Source organism: Bombina bombina, chromosome 3 (assembly GCF_027579735.1).
Source record: "Bombina bombina isolate aBomBom1 chromosome 3, aBomBom1.pri, whole genome shotgun sequence".
NCBI classification, from domain to species: domain Eukaryota; kingdom Metazoa; phylum Chordata; class Amphibia; order Anura; family Bombinatoridae; genus Bombina; species Bombina bombina.
In genome coordinates, this window is record NC_069501.1 from 451,384,896 (window position 1) to 451,408,900 (window position 24,005).

Consider the following 24,005-nt stretch of genomic DNA (forward strand, 5'->3'; position numbering starts at 1 on the left):
CTAACTCCCTCTCACCCTCTCTATCTTTCTCTAACTCCCTCTCACCCTCTCTATCTTTCTCTAACTCCCTCTCACCCTCTCTATCTTTTTCTAACTCCCTCTCACCCTCTCTATCTTTCTCTAACTCCCTCTCCCCTTTCTATCTTTCTCTAACTCCCTCTCACCCTCACTATCTTTGTCTAACTCCCTCTCCCCATCTCTATCTTTCTCTAACTCCCTCTCACCCTCACTATCTTTGTCTAACTCCCTCTCCCCATCTCTATCTTTTTTTAACTCCCTCTCACCCTCTCTATCTTTCTCTAACTCCCTCTCTCACCCTCTCTATCTTTCTCTAACTCCCTCTCACCCTTTCAATCTTTTTCTAACTCCTTCTCACCCTCTCTATCTTTTTCTAACTCCCTCTCACCCTCTCTATCTTTCTCTAACTCCCTCTCACCCTCTCTATCTTTCTCTAACTCCCTCTCACCCTCTCTATCTTTCTCTAACTCCCTCTCGCCCTCTCTATCTTTCTCTAACTCCCTCTCACCCTCTCTATCTTTCTCTAACTCCCTCTCACCCTCTCTATCTTTCTCTAACTCCCTCTCTCACCCTCTCTATCTTTCTCTAACTCCCTCTCACCCTCTCTATCTTTCTCTAACTCCCTCTCACCCTCTCTATCTTTTTCTAACTCCCTCTCACCCTCTCTATCTTTCTCTAACTCCCTCTCCCCTTTCTATCTTTCTCTAACTCCCTCTCACCCTCACTATCTTTGTCTAACTCCCTCTCCCCATCTCTATCTTTCTCTAACTCCCTCTCACCCTCACTATCTTTGTCTAACTCCCTCTCCCCATCTCTATCTTTTTTTAACTCCCTCTCACCCTCTCTATCTTTCTCTAACTCCCTCTCTCACCCTCTCTATCTTTCTCTAACTCCCTCTCACCCTTTCAATCTTTTTCTAACTCCTTCTCACCCTCTCTATCTTTTTCTAACTCCCTCTCACCCTCTCTATCTTTCTCTAACTCCCTCTCACCCTCTCTATCTTTCTCTAACTCCCTCTCGCCCTCTCTATCTTTCTCTAACTCCCTCTCCCCTCTCTATCTTTCTCTAACTCCCTCTCACCCTCTCTATCTTTCTCTAACTCCCTCTCACCCTCTCTATCTTTTTCTAACTCCCTCTCACCCTCTCTATCTTTCTCTAACTCCCTCTCCCCTCTCTATCTTTCTCTAACTCCCTCTCACCCTCACTATCTTTGTCTAACTCCCTCTCCCCATCTCTATCTTTCTCTAACTCCCTCTCACCCTCACTATCTTTGTCTAACTCCCTCTCCCCATCTCTATCTTTTTTTAACTCCCTCTCCCCCTCTCTATCTTTGTCTAACTCCCTCTCACCCTCTCTATCTTTCTCTAACTCCCTCTCCCCCTCTCTATCTTTCTCTAACTCCTTCTCACCCTCTCTATCTTTCTCTAACTCCCTCTCACCCTCACTATCTTTGTCTAACTCCCTCTCACTCTCTCTATCTTTCTCTAACTCCCTCTCCCCTCTCTATCTTTCTCTAACTCCCTCTCACCCTCACTATCTTTGTCTAACCCCCTCTCACCCTCATTATCTTTCCCTCTCACTCCCTCTCTCCCCGTCTCTAATTCGTTCTCCTTCTCTGTCCGTGTCTCTCTATTTCTATCACCTTCTCTGTCTCTCTCTCCTTCAACAAAAGCCCACTCTAATGTTCTATAACATCTCTCTTTTGAATTTAAACTCCCCTGCTTCTTTTTAATCTCTATAGTCATTGTTTAGTCATTTTGAACACAAAAGAGTCTGCCAGAAAAAAACAAAAACTATATAAAGGTACAAGAAAAAAAGAAATAAAGAAAAAAAAAAAAATGATATATACATATATATATATATATATATATATGTATGTATGACTATATGCTGGGCCTACTTGGAATATAAATAAATGTGCCCCTTGCGTTCTCATTCCTCCTATATTTAATAGCTTGTCCGTTCTTTCTTTCTCTCCTTATCTGTTGTATCTTTCTATCATTCCCTATTACTCTCCCCTATCACTAAGTCTGTTCTTTCTTACATTCATCTCTCTATTCTTTCAGGGCAAAAGAGGTCCGTCAGCCACCTCTTTCTCTTGCCAGCCCTATCCAGAGCGATACGTTACAGCTGGCAGGATCTTGCCCCTTCCCTGTGATCAGTTAATTAGCTTCTCATGCTATTATTATGCCGTCATGCAGAATATACCCACAACCTGGAACACAGGCGGGAGAAAGGGAAGCTGTAATTAGCCCCAATCTTGTTATAAAATGCTTCATCTAACCAGGCTCCCCAGCTATAGAGTAAATGTAGTAAGTGTTCCCAAAATAGAAAAGAGGGAACTAGGCCCAGTAAGCAAATCATACAGGGCCACACTCATCAAATCCCACTGGATGGGTAATTAGTATACAGAATGCTATGGTAATACAATGTGTTTAATACTGAACTACAGAATAGCAAGATTAATGCCTTTAGGAATACAGAGTAAAAATTTGTGTTAAGGTGAGAGCAGCTACTTCTTCTGCGGAGGTAACTGGTAGATAGTGAAGAGTATAGTATATACCCATGCCATTGTAAACTTAAAGGGACAGTAAAGTCATAATTAGACCTGATTTATACAGAGCATACAATTTTAAACAACATTCCAATTTACTTCTATTATTTAATTTGCTTCCTTCTTTTGTTATCTTTTGCTGAAAGGTTTATCTAGGTAAGCTCAGGAGCAGCAAAGAACCTAGGTCCTAGCTGCTTATTGGTGGCTGCATATATATGCCGATTGTCATTGGCTCACCCATGTGCTCAGTTAGAAACCAATATTCTTTCTGCTCCTTCAACAAATGATACCAAGAGAATGAAGCAAATGCGATAATAGAAGTAAACTAGAAAGTTGTTTAAAATTGTATGTTCTACCTAAATCATGAAGTACAAATTTTGGGTTTCATGTCCCTTTAACATAGGTAAAGAAGGAACACTAGTGACATAAGATGTAGGATTTGTCCTGTTCCATTCTAAAATATTAAACATCTTCCTCCAACAAGTGCACTTTTTGTTCCATAGGACTATAGTAAAATTAGACTTGTTAATAAAATGGAATATTAGGTAAAGTTCACAGACAAACATAAAACAAAAAAGCACTACATCTCCCAAAAGCTCAGATTACTTCCTTATAACTTGGTATCTGCATCAAACATTTATTTATCTATCTGATCAGAGTAAAAACTAAAAAATAAACACCTATTTGTTTTTTCTTACCCATAAAATTCACACGTCTGGTTGCCGAGGAGTATTGAGACAATGCTACCGGCTCCAAGATTGTGACCAGTGATGGTCACCATGGTTCCCCCGGACTCTGGGCCACGACTTGGACTCAGACTGGTAACTGTTGGATTCTGACAGTGAAGAAAAAAATATTTTTTTAAGAAAAAAACAAATAAAAACAAGATAAACTCTCTCTCTCTATATATATATATATATATATACAGTATATATATATATATATATATATATATATATATATATATATAATATATAATATAGATGTGTTTGTGTGTACAGGAGTGTAACTATATGCCTGTGGTTTCCAGTAAAGAGAGTAAATGCTACAGTCTACTCAAAGTTTAAAGGGACACTCAATCAAAATTAAACTTTCATTATTCAGATAGAGCATGCCATTTTAAACAACTTTCCAATTTACTTCCATTAACAAAATGTGCACAGTCTTTTTATATTTAAACTTTTTGAGTCACCAGCTCCTACTGAGCATGTGCAAGAATAAGTGTGTATGCATTTGTGAATGGCTGATGGCTGTCACATGGTACGTGTATGCATTTGTGATTGGCTGATGGCTGTCACATGGTAAAGGGGGAGTGGAAAAAGACATAACTTAAAATTGTCAGAAAAAAAATCTACTACTCATTTGAAGTTCAGACTAAGTGCTATTGCATTGTCTTGTTTTCTTGCATTTGTTGATTATGCAATTATACGGTGTTGATTGGTCCTTTAAATGCCTAAATGCTTACTTATCTGCTGAAATGTCTTACTAGATAAACAGACAGACAAATAAATAGATGGGAATATATTGTTGTTTCATATGAAGCCAGAATCAGTGGAAACTCCCATTTACTGTGTGCAGAATAGTTGCACTCCCACTTAAACCATTAAATAACAGATATTCAGAAGGTGGTAACACTTGTGATATAGCTATATATACTAATAAATCTCTGTTTGCTGTACATGTTTGTTTTCACATTTATAGTCAGCGACAGAGTTGGCATCATGATAAGCACGTTCTATCTACTGTGCTAATATGAACTATGCCTGGCAGGGATTGGCGCCAGTAGCTGCTACAAGGTACCAATACATTTTATTGCAATATTTAATGTTATGGAGCTGCTGTAATGAACACTGCTGTCCTGGCAGAAAATCTGATAGAGGATAAGGTAGAGAAACAAAGGAAGAGAGAGGCAGCGGTACAGACAGAGAGAGAGACAGAGGAAGAGACAGACTAGCAAGTAGGGAGAGCAAGAAAGACAGACAGATAGAAACCTAAAGATTAACAGAGAGATGCACAAAGAAAGAATGAGAGACAGAGAGAAAGAGACAGATAGGTAAACAAAGACAGAAAGAGGTACAGAGCGAAAGAAAGACAGGGCAAGACAGAAAGGCAAATTGAAAGAGACAGGTAGAGACAGAGAGAAACAGATTCAGCAGGAATAGAGAGAGAAACAGAGAGACACATAGACAGAAGACAGACAGAAAAAGTGAGACAGATAGAGACAGATAGAGAAGGGTATAGACAAGCAGATGGGGAGAGAGAGAAAGACAGGCAAGAAGATTCCAAGCTAGAGAGCAACAGAGACAGACAGAAAGCAACAGAGACCGACAGAGAGCAACAGAGACAGACAGAAAGCAAGAGACAGACAAGCAAGTAGGGAGAGCAAGAAAGACAGACAGATAGAAACCTAAAGATTAACAGAGAGATGCACAAAGAAAGAATGAGAGACAGAGAGAAACAGAGAGAAAGAGACAGATAGGTAAACAAAGACAGAAAGAGGTACAGAGCGAAAGAAAGACAGGGCAAGACAGAAAGGCAAATTGAAAGAGACAGGTAGAGACAGAGAGAAACAGATTCAGCAGGAATAGAGAGAGAAACAGAGAGACACATAGACAGAAGACAGACAGAAAAAGTGAGACAGATAGAGACAGATAGAGAAGGGTATAGACAAGCAGATGGGGAGAGAGAGAAAGACAGGCAAGAAGATTCCAAGCTAGAGAGCAACAGAGACAGACAGAAAGCAACAGAGACCGACAGAGAGCAACAGAGACAGACAGAAAGCAAGAGACAGACAAGCAAGTAGGGAGAGCAAGAAAGACAGACAGATAGAAACCTAAAGATTAACAGAGAGATGCACAAAGAAAGAATGAGAGACAGAGAGAAACAGACAGAAAGAGACAGATAGGTAAACAAAGACAGAGAGAGGTACAGAGCGAAAGAAAGACAGGGCAAGACAGAAAGGCAAATTGAAAGAGACAGGTAGAGACAGAGAGAAACAGATTCAGCAGGAATAGAGAGAGAAACAGAGAGACACATAGACAGAAGACAGACAGAAAAAGTGAGACAGATAGAGAAGGGTATAGACAAGCAGATGGGGAGGGAGAGAAAGACAGGCAAGAAGATTCCAAGCTAGAGAGCAACAGAGACAGACAGAAACTAACAGAGACCGACAGAGAGCAACAGAAACAGACAGAAAGCAAGAGACAGACAGAAAGCAAGAGACAGACAGAAAGCAAGAGACAGACCTCCAGCTAGAGTGAGATAGGCACCAAAAAGAGACAGGCAGAAACAGAAATAAAAAGGAAAACAAAAATCTTTAGTCAATAGATGGGAAGCTAGAAATACAGAGTAGCAATTGAATAGAAGAATTGTGATATAAAATATATAATCAATGACAGATTATTTTACTTGATTTATTTATTTTTTGCAGGATTTCAACAAAGAAATACATTTATGTTCGGAAACCGATCTCGACCTATTTGCTGCACTGTAACCCAAATAAATGACATACCGTAAACACCAGCATTAATGTTGCTGCTAAACATAATTGTAATTATTTTTATGTAAAGCTCAGCTATGCTACACAGTCATTTTCAGACACAATTTACTCTGTATTGCGCATAGCTGCTGGACACCGCCTGGAGGAGAGTTGACTCCTATAAATCAAAAATAATGAGTGGGCTTGTGGGCCCGGAAAAAAGGCTGCAAACAAATACATTATTCTGCTAGCAGGTACATGTGATCCTTGGAGACCTGGTGCTTTCAGGGTTATCTATATCTTATAAAATACGCCTGAATTACTCCCAGATACAGCGGTATACACTGCTATGTGTAGACATATAGATAGTGTTGTTATCTGGTATTGCAAACAGAATACTAAAAGTGACCTATAATGTGTGTTATATGATTCTGATACGCATCTATATCAGGCTTTAAGACCCTATGTGGCTCTCCAGTGCATTGTTCCTGGTCCTTCACTTATGTTCCAGTATTTTGATAGAATAGCAACATTATATTTCTTCCAGCTATGTCCCTTTAATCCAAATGGTAGTGTATCCCTTTAAAATCTATTTAACATGGGGTGTAGTGGCTAAAACAATGAAAACTAAGATGGCAGGTAGAATTATTATTAATGTCAGTTTCACAACATTGTTTTGATATCACTAGTAGAGTAGACTAAGGGCCAGATTATCTAAGCGTCAATATCTATTAGCGATTCTCTAAATGTATTCAATGGGGTAGATTTACCAAGCAGCGGATGCTGCAATCTACCCCCATAGTTTACAGCTCGCTGGAAACTTAAGTTAAGAAGCAGCGGTCGTAAGACCGCTGCTCCTTAACTCATCCGCCACCTCTTAGGTGGCGGACTGCAATTATCCCGATCAGATATGATCGGGATTATTGGCGGCCCCTGTTAGTGGCCCTTTGGCCGCGAATGTGCAGGGGGCGGCATTGCACAAGCATTTCACAAGAAATGCTTGTGCAATGCTAAATGCCGATAGCGTATGCTATGCTAAATGCCGATAGCGTATATATATATATATATATATATATATACACACATACACCTACACATATATATTTGCAGCTTTTTTTCTTACTCCTGAGACCTCATATCTTTGAGCCCTTATAACTTTTTTGTGCAATTTTATTAGATGGTGTTATGATAGTGTAACTCTACTTTGTAATATATTTGTGTTGTGTTTTGTTTACCCTTTTTTTGTTTCACGAAACAGTTAACCTGAGGTTGTGCTATCCCGACGTATGTTAAATTCAATTGCACTCAAGCAATTCCGTTTACTTTAAACTTGTAATACGAGCGCTACATCCGACACGCACAAACAGTCACGATAAACCCGATATCGCTTGTGCATAACTGTTGACGCGCCGCTTGTAATCTGACCCTTTGTGTATTGTTGCATAATTATCAGCTGTAGGAAACTTGTGTGTGCTGAGATGTGTAGTGTAATCATTAGATTGTGTAAATATTGAAAGACTATACGACATAAAACCAATTACGTATATGTTGATTTAAGTTATAAAATAGAAAGAGCAAAACAGACTCAGGGGGTACTGAAATTTGTTTACTCATAAAACTACATGAATACGCAGGGGAGAGCAAGGCATGCTTTCTATGTAGCTGATCCTTTATCAGTTGCCTTTAATGGGATTAACTAGTTTTAGGATCCTTTTTCTACCAATATGTCCTTCCCAGGACACTACTGTTAAATGACATCATAAAGCACAGAGTGACAGTTATGGCTTGTTACATGATTAAAGGCAGCCTTGTGCTGTAGAGCTGCAGAAATCTTAGCATTGATTTTTGTTTTAAAGGAATGTGTCATTTTATCATGAACATGAGCAAACCTATAATTTTCTACTAGGGAAGACAGAGTTGAGCGGATTAGAGAAGGAGAACTTCGGGCTCTATTATCCGGGCGATAACAAAACAACTTACATAAAAACAGAGAAGGAACAATAATTGACTACTGGGAAATTCACTAGTGATGAATGTGGTTGGAAAAGAATTGTTGATTGCTTTTGATAACCTTAAAACGTTGTTACCAGTCCTGTTAGTGCCCTAAAATTCACCTTTTTTTGCTGTTTAAAGAACAAGTAAATGAGGTCAGACCCATATCCCCTTTGCCCTTGTAAAAGCAAAAAATGGAGCGTCATATATACCAAAGCATTTCTAGTGAAGAGGTCAAATACATATGGCATAATAATAATAACAAAAAGCTACTTATATGATATGTTTTGCGCCACTGTTAAACCAACCCTACACAGCAGGAGAGTTTACGTAGAGATTATCAAGCATTGACCAATCAGAAGCACACTTACCACAAATTTATACTGCTGCAAAGAGCGGGCCATGAACTCAGGCTTGCACTCTCCAATGCAGAGGAGCACTGGGCCTGAACTGGAGGCTGGGGGAGCGTGACCCATTTCACAAACAATCCTAAAGACAAAAGTAAAGACGATTGTGTCAACTTGTTTCTTTGCTTCATAGAAAAAAAATGAATTGCAAAATGTATTTATATATTTATTTGTTTTAACTGGTGTTTTGTCCTCAATAAACCAAAGTTTTCCTGTCATGCTCTCTCCAGAGGTAACCATTCAATTTACTTCCATCATCAAATGTACTTTGTTCTCATGGTTTTCTTTATTGAAGAGATATCTAGATAGGTAATGTGCACAATTCAGGAGCAGTACATGGCAGGAAACACTGCTGTCACCAACTGTTCTTGCAAATGTATAACATAGTTATAAAATGACTGCCATATATTGCTCCAGTCACGTGCATGCTCCTACACCTTTCTACCTGCTTTTCTACAAAGGATACAAAAAGAACAATGTAAATTTGATAATACAAGTTATTTGTTTTTTTTTAAATTACACTATATCTGAATCATGAAAGAAATGATTTGGGTTTTATGTTTCTTGATGTCTTGTAAGTAGATAAACTGATTTAACCACAGTATCTTTCCTTTTGAATCAGACCTGCATAATATCTTTTGAAGCATAAACGTTATACTTGGGACTGAAATAGGCGACAATTTGCACACGTCCAATGTCCTAAACTCCCTTTTTCTTTCACCATCAATTCTCCTCTGCTACAATCCTTTTCAGCCTTACGGTCCCCTCATTTCTATTTTTTAAGTTTCTCTACCTCCCTTTTGTGTCCTTTCTATGTCTTTGCAGGCGCTCCCTCCTCCCAACACTCTAAGCGTGTTCCCCCCTCTGCTCTCAATCGCTCTTCTATGCTTCCCTCCCACCGATTGTCTCTCTTTCCTATTAAAACCCCCCCAGAGATCAGCATTAAGCTCACAGATTGCCAGATGGACACCCCTGGATTCACACCAATAAAAATAACAGCAGCTCACAAAACATTAACCCTTCTGTCGGAATCATTTTATACTGCTGTGAATCGCAAATGCCCCATGGACAGCATCTAGGATTCGTGCTGAAAGTCTGGAGCTAACAGCCGGATTGTAAGGTGTTTGGAAGCGCAGATGGGCGCATCTGAATCCATCTCCCGTGGCACTCTGTGTGTGATCCCCAATTGTATCCTAACACAAAAAAGGGGAGCACTCCATCATCATGACAGGACCATTGCACCTGTAACCCTTTTCCCAGGCTGTGATTTTTCTATGCATGGGCACAGCAAGGGGGCAGCCCTTTGAAACAGAAACAGGTGCTAAATCAGCAAAGGGTAGCTGGGTAATCATAAAATATGGCCTCAAGAGGACCTATTCCCAAATACAATATACAATCTGTTACATATAAGCCATAAACTTAATGCCTCAGTCAAATAAATGGATATCTGGTTTCTATAGTATGTTCTGCTTGGATTATTCTGTAAGGTGCCTGTTGTAAAATAAATGACATATGCTATATATATATATATATATATATATATATATATATATATATATATATGTGTGTGTGTGTGTGTGTGTGTGTGTGTGTGTGTGTGTGTGTGTGGGGCCGAAACATTGGTCTTGTACATACAGTATGTACGTGTGCTATATATTGGAAACAATATAAGAATAAAGAAGTATATGTTGCATTAAGAAATGTATTCTGGAATATATCAGATTGGATGACTTCTGAACAGACAGACAGCTTCACTTTAATGAATATATATATATATATATATATATATTGAACACACATCATTAGGTTTCTATTTAGAAAATGTTACTGTTTGCATACATCACCACATGAATTTGACATCTGTACATAGTTATATTTATACATGTTTCTTCACATGCACAAACACATAAATAAATCAGTATGTGTGTGCTAGCTTATGTGCATACACCCACTTGTTTACAAACACATATACCAGCCTGACATGTATATATAAATATCTTATTGGTAAACTAAAACGCTTTGTGTGCATTTAGACGCCTAGAACCTCATATACAAATAAATATTTGTTGAAAATAGCGTAAAGGAGACTTTTTTTCTAAGGACGTGCAAAATATGAGTTGGATCTGAACTCTGACAATATTTTATGTTCACAAGTGATCAAAATGAAGCTGCACAACACTGTAGTGGCAGCTAGGGATGGGTGAATGTTTCTAAAAATTCGAAATTTTAAAATAATTTTTATACATTCGTTCGTTCGAATCTCGAATGTTTATATAACATTCTATTTTCGAATTTTCGTTTTTTAATTTTTCAATAAAATTCGAAAATATTCGTTAGAATAATAGAATGTTTAGCTATGTATTCATTCAATTTCGAAATGTAATATTCGAATTTGAATGTGACATTCAAATTCGAAATAGTATTTCTGGTCTACAACTGTGTTTAATAAATGTAATATTCAAATTCGAATGCTACATTCGAATGTCACATTCGAATTTGAAATAGTATTTCTAGTCTAATATTGTGTTTTAAATGTAATATTCAAATTCGAAATAGTATTTCTAGTTTACAACTGTGTTTAATAAATGTGATATTTGATTTGAATGTGATATTCGAATTCAAAATAGTATTTCTAGTCTAATACTGTGTTTTATAAATGTAATATTCAAATTCGAATGTGATATTCGATTCGAATGTGACATTCAAATTCGAAATAGTGTTTCTAGTCTACAATTGTGTTTTAGAAATGTAATATTCGAATTCGAATGTGACATTCGAAAACTGTAAATAACATTCGAAAATTGAATTTTTAAGAATATTCATTCTTATCAACATTCCATTATGTAAATCGAATTTCTACAATAACATTTGTTCTAACATTCGAATTCGAATATAAACACATTCGCCCATCCCTAGTGGCAGCTCCCAAGAATTAGTGACGGTATTACTTTCTATCAGAGGTACTACAACAAGTTGCTTATGACTGTATGCTATGACTGTCACTACTTTGTTCTTCTAGTTGATAAACTCCTTTCTTTCTTGCCATGGCCTGCTATAAACTACTTACACCAGCTGCAAAGATAGCCTAAAGCCCAGTGCTGACAACCAAAAATAAATTATCCACGCTTCCACCAGAATTAACCCTGACCGAGACACAGCCCAAAACCTTCTCTTCTGGTGAATTTCAATGGCTTAGAAAAAAAAATCAGGAACACTTGAATACAATCTTTTTCACATTAAATTTTGAAGGTCTGAATAGGACAATAGATAGATTAAAACAACAAATAGCTAGAGAGATACACATAAACAATACATGTATACTTTTATATGCTATAGTATCATTCATAGCACACTGAATTTCTCTCCCCCATTACACTAATCATATATTAGCCTATAAATAGACTGAAGGCCCCTTCCCTGCACATATATGCTTCTCTCTGAGGGATTCCAGCCACAGTACTCTATGTCCTTTTTTCTCAATTTTCCCTGACATTTTCCAGAGGAAAATAATGAATTATCACCAGCCTCTGCTTACCTGGTGATATCTAATTGTCAACACAGAGTATGCTGTGTAGAAATGTTCCCATGCAGTTTATATGTCATACATGGCATTTTATGTGGGTGTTCTCCAGGGAAACAATATATTTATATATTTATATTTTTTCCCCAAAAATAAGATAGAAGTGTACGATAACGATGAGTTAAAAGGGACGTGGAACATTAAACTTCAATGATTCAGACAGTGAGTACAATTTTAAAATAATCCAATTTATTTCTATAATCAAATTTACTTCTTTCCCTTGGTATCCTCTATTAAGTCGTGATAAATCAAGTTTGATTTCCATGTGTTTGTCCCTTTATTATATATAGTTGTGTAAAGATGCAACGTAAATGCATTTCAGATTTCTAGAATGTCATGTAAACCAACTTTTCTCTGCTATGCTCAAGTACCTGATTTTAAGAGCTTTTTGTGCTACTCAGTAGCTCATCAATGTGATTGGCTCAACTATGCTTTAGTTGCCCATCAATGTGATTGGCTCACCTATGCTTCAGTAGCTCATCAATGTGATTGGCTCACCTGTGCTTCAGTAGCTCATCAATGTGATTGGCTCACCTATACTTTAGTTGCCCATCAATGTGATTGGCTCAGCTATGCATTAGTTGCCCATCAATATGATTGGTTCACCTATGCTTTAGTTGCCCATCAATGTGATTGTCTCACCTATGCTTCAGTTGCTCATCAATGTGATTGGCTCACCTGTGTTTCAGTAGCTCATCAATGTAATTGGCTCACTTGTGCTTCAGTAGATCATCAATGTGATTGGCTCACCTATGCTTTAGTTGCCCGTCAATGTAATTGGCTCACCTAAGCTTTAGTTGACCGTCAATGTGATTGTCTCACCTGTGCTTCAGTTGCTCATCAATGTGATTGGTTCACCTATGCTTCAGCTGCTCATCAATGTCATTGGCTCACCTATGCTCCAGCTGTTTATCAATGTGATTGGCTCGCCTATGCTTCAGTTGCCCATTAATGTGATTGGCTCACCTGTGGTTAAGCAGCTCATCAATGTGATTGGCTCCCCTATGCTTAGGTACAGAAACCCTTTAAAGGGACATTGAACTCAAGATTTCATTCCCTTTAAAAATTAGTTATACTTAGTAAAAGGGATGGTAAAACATGCTTTCACTAAAATGTGCTTAATATGAAAAGATTTAAGGGAATATTTTTACTGAGCGCATGCTTCCGCTTAATAGTCACCTATCTCCAAAAGGAAGTAGAACTTACTGTTCTGCAATGATATATTCCTCCTCTACAGGTGTGCACTGGACTCCAGCAACCAAAACATTGTGAGCAATCTCAGAAAAGTCCAAACCCAAGTTGATCCCACGAATGGTTACCCGGGTACCTCCTTCAGGGGGTCCAGAAACTGTTAAAATCTAGAAGAGAAACAAAACATAAATAAGGTGCTTTGAATGGTTTGGCAAAATGCAGTCTAAACAGAAATAAGATAATAATTTTGAATGCTGAGTATTAATACTATAAAATCATGTCAAAACAATATTGAATACAGTCCAGCAATAATTCTGGACAGCTTGATTCACAAACAACAAAAACGTTGCAAATTAAATAGCCATATTTAAAATCTTAAAGGGACGTAAAAATACAAAAAGGAAATGGCCTAATCTTTTAGAGAATTGTATTATTACATTATTGCTTCAATATGTGCAATAGGGCATTAACAGTAGGCATTGCAGAACTCTTGAACAATGTAGGCACCACTTCAGGGGTTCGTAGGCAGCTGCCCAAATTATAGGATAAATGTCGCAAATTAAGCTCATTAAATTATAAGACAGTTATGTTTTAAAGGAAAATTAAAGGGATAGTAAAGTCAAAATAATGTGATTCACATAGAGCATGCCATTTTAAACAACTTTTCAATTTACTTTTATGGTCAAATGTACCTTGTTCCTTTAGTATCCTTTGTTTACAATATACCTAGATATGCCCAGGAGCAGCAATAGACTACTTTGAGCTAGCTGATAATTGATGGGTGTACGTATATGCTTATCATTGGCTCACCAGATGTGTTCAGCTAGCTAGCAGTTTGCTTCACCTTAATACATACTACATAGTAAGTGCTTAGATCAAGGCAGAAGCTCATTAACATCTGGCATCTGATTGGTCGCAACAAATCCCTACACTGTTGTGGACCTTTTGTAGTCTATTGCTGATATAAGCAACTACAAAGGGTCTGCAAACACAATAAATACATTGTAAAAGAATTTAAACGTTGTTCTTGTATGGCAAATTAGGGTAAGGCATACTTTAGACTTATGAAGTCTGGAACATGCACTTCCAATTATAACAAAATAAAAAATAAAAAAAAACAACCAAAAAACAAAAACTTTTTTTAGTTAAAAGGATAAGGTAGACAAAAATAAATTTGCATGATTCAGATAGAGCATGCAATTTTACACCACTTTTAAATTCACTTCTTTTTTAAAATGTGCTTTTTTCTCTTTCTATCCCTTTTTGAAAAAGAATATGCACATATCCTAAACTAGCGAGAGCTAGCTGCTGATTGGTGCCTGCACACATTTGTCTCTTGTGATTTGCTAACTAGATGTGTTCACCTGGCGCCCAGTTGTGCAATGCAGTTCCGTCAGCAAAGGATAACAAGATAATGAAGCAAATTTGATAATATAAGTAAATTGGAAATTTGTTTAAAATTGTATGTTCTATCCAAATCATTAAAGAAAATGTTGGAGTTTTCTGTCCCTTTAAATTACAGAAAAACGGAACAAAACAAACAATGAAAGTACACTGCTATTTTTTGTTTACTACAAATAATTAAACACTAGCAAATTAAATTATTTGTTTTATTTCCATATAACTGTAAAAAGCTTCTGTGCCAATACAATAAAGTGCCTGGGAGAGGAAGGTTACACAAGCTCATCAGTATCTAAAGAGACACTACTGTCCTGGAGCTGAACATAAACACAACTCCCCTGGGGATCATTCACCTGAGCACAGCCACTGATTTATAAGCACCTCACAGCTACAAAATAATGTAAAATACTCACGGGAGAGCAACTTGGCTGCAGTTTTTAATGAAAGTTATATACATGTTTCAAGGGACAAATACACTTCAACTTCTGGGTTTAAATAGAAAACTGTGAGCTGATAACTATTTGCTGATACAGTTGTTTTACTTATGAAAGTTATTGTGATGTTTAAAAAGCTGGTTTATTTGAAGTTTTATTTTGCTAAAACTCTATAAGATCAAAGATGCAATGGTTTTATATCCGACCTGAAAAGAGTCAAATATATAGTTCTAGGGAAATGATACCCAAATGTCAAATCACTTGAAAGTGATGCAGCATAGCTGTAAAACGCTGACTAGAAAATATCACCTGAGCATCTCTATGTAAAAAAGGAAGATCTTTACCTCAAAATTTCCTAAGTATTCGCACCCCACTGTAAAGAGACTTTAGGCAGCCAATAAGAATACTAGCCCCAGGATTTTCACCTTGCAGCTGGACTGCAGCTGAAGTATAACTGCAAACAGAGCATTTACTATGGTGAGCTGAAGAAAATTTTGAGGTAAAATATCTTCCCTTTTTACTTAGAGATGCTCAGGTGATATTTTCTTGTCAGCTTTTTACAGTTATGCTGCATCAGTTTCAAATGATTTAGCATATGGGTATTATGTCCCTATAAAATAAATTCTGAAGCAGCAATGCAATGCCAGGCCTAAGATAAACGCTGCTGTTGAGCCAATCATAAGAAGCATATGTATACATTCCAATCATAGGCAGTGTTCAACAAATGCGCATTGCTGCTACTGAGCCTAGCTAATTATGCTTTTATAAAAGTAAATTGAAAAATCTTTAAAAATTGCACACTGAATCAAAAGTTTAATTTTGATTTAATGTCCTTTTAAAGTAAGAATAGAGAAAATGTTAAAACTGTAGATCAGGTAATCAAATGTTAAAAGACTACCATGTCCTATTAATGGACCTCTTAGGGTCAACAGAAAATGTTACTCGAGAAAAAAAAGTGGCAAAAAATACATTAAAATTATATGTATAAGGACAGTTGTACTCATAATAACACCATCTATTAAAAAATTATAAAAAATAAAACTAATTGCATAAAAAAGTTATAAGGTCTAAAATTTTAGAAAAAATTGGGTAATCCTAGCATTACCCAGGTAAACCTGACATTACCCAAGCGGCTGTGGGTAAAGCCCAATGTAACATGATAAATCTTCTCAGAGTGCATCGAGTCACTGCATCAAACAAATATACGATGCACTGTAATTCACACAACTTTGCCCCCCCCCCCCCCCCCTTGTAAACCTCATTCCCCAAGGTTCACTAAGGGTGGATGCCAGAGGATTGGCGGGGCGCCTTCCTTAAACCCCCAGGCAAAGGCAAAAAAAAAAAATAGTGTAGATGGGGGAATTAGATTACATCGGGCTTTACCCACAGCCGCTTGGGTAATGTCAGGTTTCCTCGGGTAATCCTTTGATTACCTCGCTATATATGTGTGTGAGTGTGTGTGTATATGTAGTTATATGTGTATATATGTATTTACAGACATATTTAAAAACAGAAATACATTTAATAAAGTGTTTAATTATGTATTTAAAGGGACAGAAAAACCCAACATTTTCATTCATGATTGGGATAGAACAAACAATTTTAAACAACTTTCCAAATTACTTCTATTAGCAAATTTGCTTCATTATCTTGTTATCCTTTGCTGAAGGAACAGCATTTCACTACTGGCAGCTAGCTTAACACATCTAGTTAGCCAATCACAAGAAACAAATGTGTGCAAGCACCAATGAGCAGCTAGCTCCCACTAGTGCAAGTTTAATTTTTATTTCCTTATCCCTTTAATGTAAATATTCACATTACAATGTTCTTCACATAGGGGAATATGTATTTATAAATAGATATTCCTGTATATATCTATACCTATATATAACCATATATATATATATATATATATATATATACATACATATATATATATATATACAGTATATTGGTATAGATATATTTTAGCAAAACAATATATCATATATATATATATATATATATATATATATATATATATATATATATATATATATATATATATTTATTTATTTATTTATTTATGAATAAATAGAACATATTCTTTTATGTAAAGAACATTGGAATGTGAAATATTCATATTTCATGTATGGGTTAGCACACTTGAGAAAACGGGATCGGGTGTGCGCAACATGTTGAACGTTATTTTTTCCCCCTCACATTTCACGCTCCTTTGAAGTCTATGGGGTGATATGTTAACATGGTCACAATATTCTAAGTTCGGATTTTTGCATGCATTATCGGGTTAGCACCAGTGCGAAAACTTTTTACTTTCAACTTGTAATACATGTGCTAGTTAACACGTGGGTGGGAGCGATGAATAGCGCTCCACTCGTAACCTAGCCCCAAACAGGTGGTTTAGGCAATATGTAGCAATTAGTGTACTGAAAGCTTACAATAATATCCACTATTAGTTACCTTTTAAAGGTGTTACCTGTTATTTTTGTACAAAATATTTTTTTTTCTTTGAAAACCTGCAATAAAGATTTAGATTTTTGGCCTCTCTACAATTTTACAGAAAAGCACAGTGTTTAATGTCTCTTTAAATAGATGATCCAGCATAGAACATAAAAACTTAAAGTTAGAAATGCATAATTTCCCCACCCCAATTACTCAAACCTTCTTCCAGCACCACAGGAGATCAATATGGATCAGATGTGAAAAAAAAACCTGACACTCACAGGGGCTGCCCTTAGAGAATTATCTAAAATAAAAGGGGCTATCCCTGCAAGGTTGAGAGGTGTCTCCCATAGAAAGTAATGAGGCTCCCCTGAAAGGGAAGTTAGCAGGGAGCGCATTTAAAAAAAATTAAATCCTGCAGCCAATACAAATCATATTACTCTGCTTTCAGTGTATAGTAGCCTAAATTACCTCTATTTTCATAAATGTGTTTTGGGTATTTTGACACAATCTTGCCACCTTTAGTTTGCGAGAAAAAAACAGTGAGAAAAATGTTTAGCGAATACTCTTTTAAAGTACTCCCATTGAACGCCTTAAAGGGACATGAAACCCAAAAATTTTCTTTCATGATTCAGATAAAGAATACAATTTTAAACAACTTTCCAATTTACTTTTATTATTTAATTTGCTTTCTTCTCTTGTTTTCATTTGCTGAAATGTTTATCTAGACAAGCTCAGGAGCAGCAGAGAACCTAAGTTCTAGCTGTTGATTGGTGGCTGCATATATTTATTGATTGTGATTGGCTCACCCATGTGTTAAGTTAGAAACCAGTAGTGCACTGCTGCGCCGTCAACACATGATACCACAGCCCAAAACCTTCTCTTCTGGTGAATTTCAATGGCTTAGAAAAAAAAATCAGGAACACTTGAATACAATCTTTTTCACATTAAATTTTGAAGGTCTGAATAGGACAATAGATAGATTAAAACAACAAATAGCTAGAGAGATACACATAAACAATACATGTATACTTTTATATGCTATAGTATCATTCATAGCACACTGAATTTCTCTCCCCCATTACACTAATCATATATTAGCCTATAAATAGACTGAAGGCCCCTTCCCTGCACATATATGCTTCTCTCTGAGGGATTCCAGCCACAGTACTCTATGTCCTTTTTTCTCAATTTTCCCTGACATTTTCCAGAGGAAAATAATGAATTATCACCAGCCTCTGCTTACCTGGTGATATCTAATTGTCAACACAGAGTATGCTGTGTAGAAATGTTCCCATGCAGTTTATATGTCATACATGGCATTTTATGTGGGTGTTCTCCAGGGAAACAATATATTTATATATTTATATTTTTTCCCCAAAAATAAGATAGAAGTGTACGATAACGATGAGTTAAAAGGGACGTGGAACATTAAACTTCAATGATTCAGACAGTGAGTACAATTTTAAAATAATCCAATTTATTTCTATAATCAAATTTACTTCTTTCCCTTGGTATCCTCTATTAAGTCGTGATAAATCAAGTTTGATTTCCATGTGTTTGTCCCTTTATTATATATAGTTGTGTAAAGATGCAACGTAAATGCATTTCAGATTTCTAGAATGTCATGTAAACCAACTTTTCTCTGCTATGCTCAAGTACCTGATTTTAAGAGCTTTTTGTGCTACTCAGTAGCTCATCAATGTGATTGGCTCAACTATGCTTTAGTTGCCCATCAATGTGATTGGCTCACCTATGCTTCAGTAGCTCATCAATGTGATTGGCTCACCTGTGCTTCAGTAGCTCATCAATGTGATTGGCTCACCTATACTTTAGTTGCCCATCAATGTGATTGGCTCAGCTATGCATTAGTTGCCCATCAATATGATTGGTTCACCTATGCTTTAGTTGCCCATCAATGTGATTGTCTCACCTATGCTTCAGTTGCTCATCAATGTGATTGGCTCACCTGTGTTTCAGTAGCTCATCAATGTAATTGGCTCACTTGTGCTTCAGTAGATCATCAATGTGATTGTCAAAATAATGTGATTCACATAGAGCATGCCATTTTAAACAACTTTTCAATTTACTTTTATGGTCAAATGTACCTTGTTCCTTTAGTATCCTTTGTTTACAATATACCTAGATATGCCCAGGAGCAGCAATAGACTACTTTGAGCTAGCTGATAATTGATGGGTGTACGTATATGCTTATCATTGGCTCACCAGATGTGTTCAGCTAGCTAGCAGTTTGCTTCACCTTAATACATACTACATAGTAAGTGCTTAGATCAAGGCAGAAGCTCATTAACATCTGGCATCTGATTGGTCGCAACAAATCCCTACACTGTTGTGGACCTTTTGTAGTCTATTGCTGATATAAGCAACTACAAAGGGTCTGCAAACACAATAAATACATTGTAAAAGAATTTAAACGTTGTTCTTGTATGGCAAATTAGGGTAAGGCATACTTTAGACTTATGAAGTCTGGAACATGCACTTCCAATTATAACAAAATAAAAAATAAAAAAAAACAACCAAAAAACAAAAACTTTTTTTAGTTAAAAGGATAAGGTAGACAAAAATAAATTTGCATGATTCAGATAGAGCATGCAATTTTACACCACTTTTAAATTCACTTCTTTTTTAAAATGTGCTTTTTTCTCTTTCTATCCCTTTTTGAAAAAGAATATGCACATATCCTAAACTAGCGAGAGCTAGCTGCTGATTGGTGCCTGCACACATTTGTCTCTTGTGATTTGCTAACTAGATGTGTTCACCTGGCGCCCAGTTGTGCAATGCAGTTCCGTCAGCAAAGGATAACAAGATAATGAAGCAAATTTGATAATATAAGTAAATTGGAAATTTGTTTAAAATTGTATGTTCTATCCAAATCATTAAAGAAAATGTTGGAGTTTTCTGTCCCTTTAAATTACAGAAAAACGGAACAAAACAAACAATGAAAGTACACTGCTATTTTTTGTTTACTACAAATAATTAAACACTAGCAAATTAAATTATTTGTTTTATTTCCATATAACTGTAAAAAGCTTCTGTGCCAATACAATAAAGTGCCTGGGAGAGGAAGGTTACACAAGCTCATCAGTATCTAAAGAGACACTACTGTCCTGGAGCTGAACATAAACACAACTCCCCTGGGGATCATTCACCTGAGCACAGCCACTGATTTATAAGCACCTCACAGCTACAAAATAATGTAAAATACTCACGGGAGAGCAACTTGGCTGCAGTTTTTAATGAAAGTTATATACATGTTTCAAGGGACAAATACACTTCAACTTCTGGGTTTAAATAGAAAACTGTGAGCTGATAACTATTTGCTGATACAGTTGTTTTACTTATGAAAGTTATTGTGATGTTTAAAAAGCTGGTTTATTTGAAGTTTTATTTTGCTAAAACTCTATAAGATCAAAGATGCAATGGTTTTATATCCGTCCTGAAAAGAGTCAAATATATAGTTCTAGGGAAATGATACCCAAATGTCAAATCACTTGAAAGTGATGCAGCATAGCTGTAAAACGCTGACTAGAAAATATCACCTGAGCATCTCTATGTAAAAAAGGAAGATCTTTACCTCAAAATTTCCTAAGTATTCGCACCCCACTGTAAAGAGACTTTAGGCAGCCAATAAGAATACTAGCCCCAGGATTTTCACCTTGCAGCTGGACTGCAGCTGAAGTATAACTGCAAACAGAGCATTTACTATGGTGAGCTGAAGAAAATTTTGAGGTAAAATATCTTCCCTTTTTACTTAGAGATGCTCAGGTGATATTTTCTTGTCAGCTTTTTACAGTTATGCTGCATCAGTTTCAAATGATTTAGCATATGGGTATTATGTCCCTATAAAATAAATTCTGAAGCAGCAATGCAATGCCAGGCCTAAGATAAACGCTGCTGTTGAGCCAATCATAAGAAGCATATGTATACATTCCAATCATAGGCAGTGTTCAACAAATGCGCATTGCTGCTACTGAGCCTAGCTAATTATGCTTTTATAAAAGTAAATTGAAAAATCTTTAAAAATTGCACACTGAATCAAAAGTTTAATTTTGATTTAATGTCCTTTTAAAGTAAGAATAGAGAAAATGTTAAAACTGTAGATCAGGTAATCAAATGTTAAAAGACTACCATGTCCTATTAATGGACCTCTTAGGGTCAACAGAAAATGTTACTCGAGAAAAAAAAGTGGCAAAAAATACATTAAAATTATATGTATAAGGACAGTTGTACTCATAATAACACCATCTATTAAAAAATTATAAAAAATAAAACTAATTGCATAAAAAAGTTATAAGGTCTAAAATTTTAGAAAAAATTGGGTAATCCTAGCATTACCCAGGTAAACCTGACATTACCCAAGCGGCTGTGGGTAAAGCCCAATGTAACATGATAAATCTTCTCAGAGTGCATCGAGTCACTGCATCAAACAAATATACGATGCACTGTAATTCACACATCTTTGCCCCCCCCCCCCCCCTTGTAAACCTCATTCCCCAAGGTTCACTAAGGGTGGATGCCAGAGGATTGGCGGGGCGCCTTCCTTAAACCCCCAGGCAAAGGCAAAAAAAAAAAATAGTGTAGATGGGGGAATTAGATTACATCGGGCTTTACCCACAGCCGCTTGGGTAATGTCAGGTTTCCTCGGGTAATCCTTTGATTACCTCGCTATATATGTGTGTGAGTGTGTGTGTATATGTAGTTATATGTGTATATATGTATTTACAGACATATTTAAAAACAGAAATACATTTAATAAAGTGTTTAATTATGTATTTAAAGGGACAGAAAAACCCAACATTTTCATTCATGATTGGGATAGAACAAACAATTTTAAACAACTTTCCAAATTACTTCTATTAGCAAATTTGCTTCATTATCTTGTTATCCTTTGCTGAAGGAACAGCATTTCACTACTGGCAGCTAGCTTAACACATCTAGTTAGCCAATCACAAGAAACAAATGTGTGCAAGCACCAATGAGCAGCTAGCTCCCACTAGTGCAAGTTTAATTTTTATTTCCTTATCCCTTTAATGTAAATATTCACATTACAATGTTCTTCACATAGGGGAATATGTATTTATAAATAGATATTCCTGTATATATCTATACCTATATATAACCATATATATATATATATATATATATATATATATATATATATATACATACATATATATATATATATACAGTATATTGGTATAGATATATTTTAGCAAAACAATATATCATATATATATATATATATATATATATATATATATATATATTTATTTATTTATTTATTTATGAATAAATAGAACATATTCTTTTATGTAAAGAACATTGGAATGTGAAATATTCATATTTCATGTATGGGTTAGCACACTTGAGAAAACGGGATCGGGTGTGCGCAACATGTTGAACGTTATTTTTTCCCCCTCACATTTCACGCTCCTTTGAAGTCTATGGGGTGATATGTTAACATGGTCACAATATTCTAAGTTCGGATTTTTGCATGCATTATCGGGTTAGCACCAGTGCGAAAACTTTTTACTTTCAACTTGTAATACATGTGCTAGTTAACACGTGGGTGGGAGCGATGAATAGCGCTCCACTCGTAACCTAGCCCCAAACAGGTGGTTTAGGCAATATGTAGCAATTAGTGTACTGAAAGCTTACAATAATATCCACTATTAGTTACCTTTTAAAGGTGTTACCTGTTATTTTTGTACAAAATATTTTTTTTTCTTTGAAAACCTGCAATAAAGATTTAGATTTTTGGCCTCTCTACAATTTTACAGAAAAGCACAGTGTTTAATGTCTCTTTAAATAGATGATCCAGCATAGAACATAAAAACTTAAAGTTAGAAATGCATAATTTCCCCACCCCAATTACTCAAACCTTCTTCCAGCACCACAGGAGATCAATATGGATCAGATGTGAAAAAAAAACCTGACACTCACAGGGGCTGCCCTTAGAGAATTATCTAAAATAAAAGGGGCTATCCCTGCAAGGTTGAGAGGTGTCTCCCATAGAAAGTAATGAGGCTCCCCTGAAAGGGAAGTTAGCAGGGAGCGCATTTAAAAAAAATTAAATCCTGCAGCCAATACAAATCATATTACTCTGCTTTCAGTGTATAGTAGCCTAAATTACCTCTATTTTCATAAATGTGTTTTGGGTATTTTGACACAATCTTGCCACCTTTAGTTTGCGAGAAAAAAACAGTGAGAAAAATGTTTAGCGAATACTCTTTTAAAGTACTCCCATTGAACGCCTTAAAGGGACATGAAACCCAAAAATTTTCTTTCATGATTCAGATAAAGAATACAATTTTAAACAACTTTCCAATTTACTTTTATTATTTAATTTGCTTTCTTCTCTTGTTTTCATTTGCTGAAATGTTTATCTAGACAAGCTCAGGAGCAGCAGAGAACCTAAGTTCTAGCTGTTGATTGGTGGCTGCATATATTTATTGATTGTGATTGGCTCACCCATGTGTTAAGTTAG

General features: G+C 36.2%; 1 protein-coding gene across 2 annotated transcripts in view; it reads right to left on the reverse strand.

Annotated features, from left to right (window-relative positions):
* Nucleotides 1-24,005, reverse strand: part of PLXNA2 (plexin A2) — a 458,521-nt gene that overhangs the window by 103,058 nt on the left and 331,458 nt on the right. For both annotated transcript variants that reach the window (XM_053706686.1, XM_053706687.1), the window contains 3 exons: nucleotides 13,236-13,387; nucleotides 8,414-8,531; nucleotides 3,271-3,407 (listed from right to left, as the gene is read on the reverse strand). In XM_053706686.1, the coding sequence (XP_053562661.1) occupies nucleotides 3,271-3,407; nucleotides 8,414-8,531; nucleotides 13,236-13,387 (407 nt within the window). The remainder of the gene's footprint in view (nucleotides 1-3,270; nucleotides 3,408-8,413; nucleotides 8,532-13,235; nucleotides 13,388-24,005) is intronic.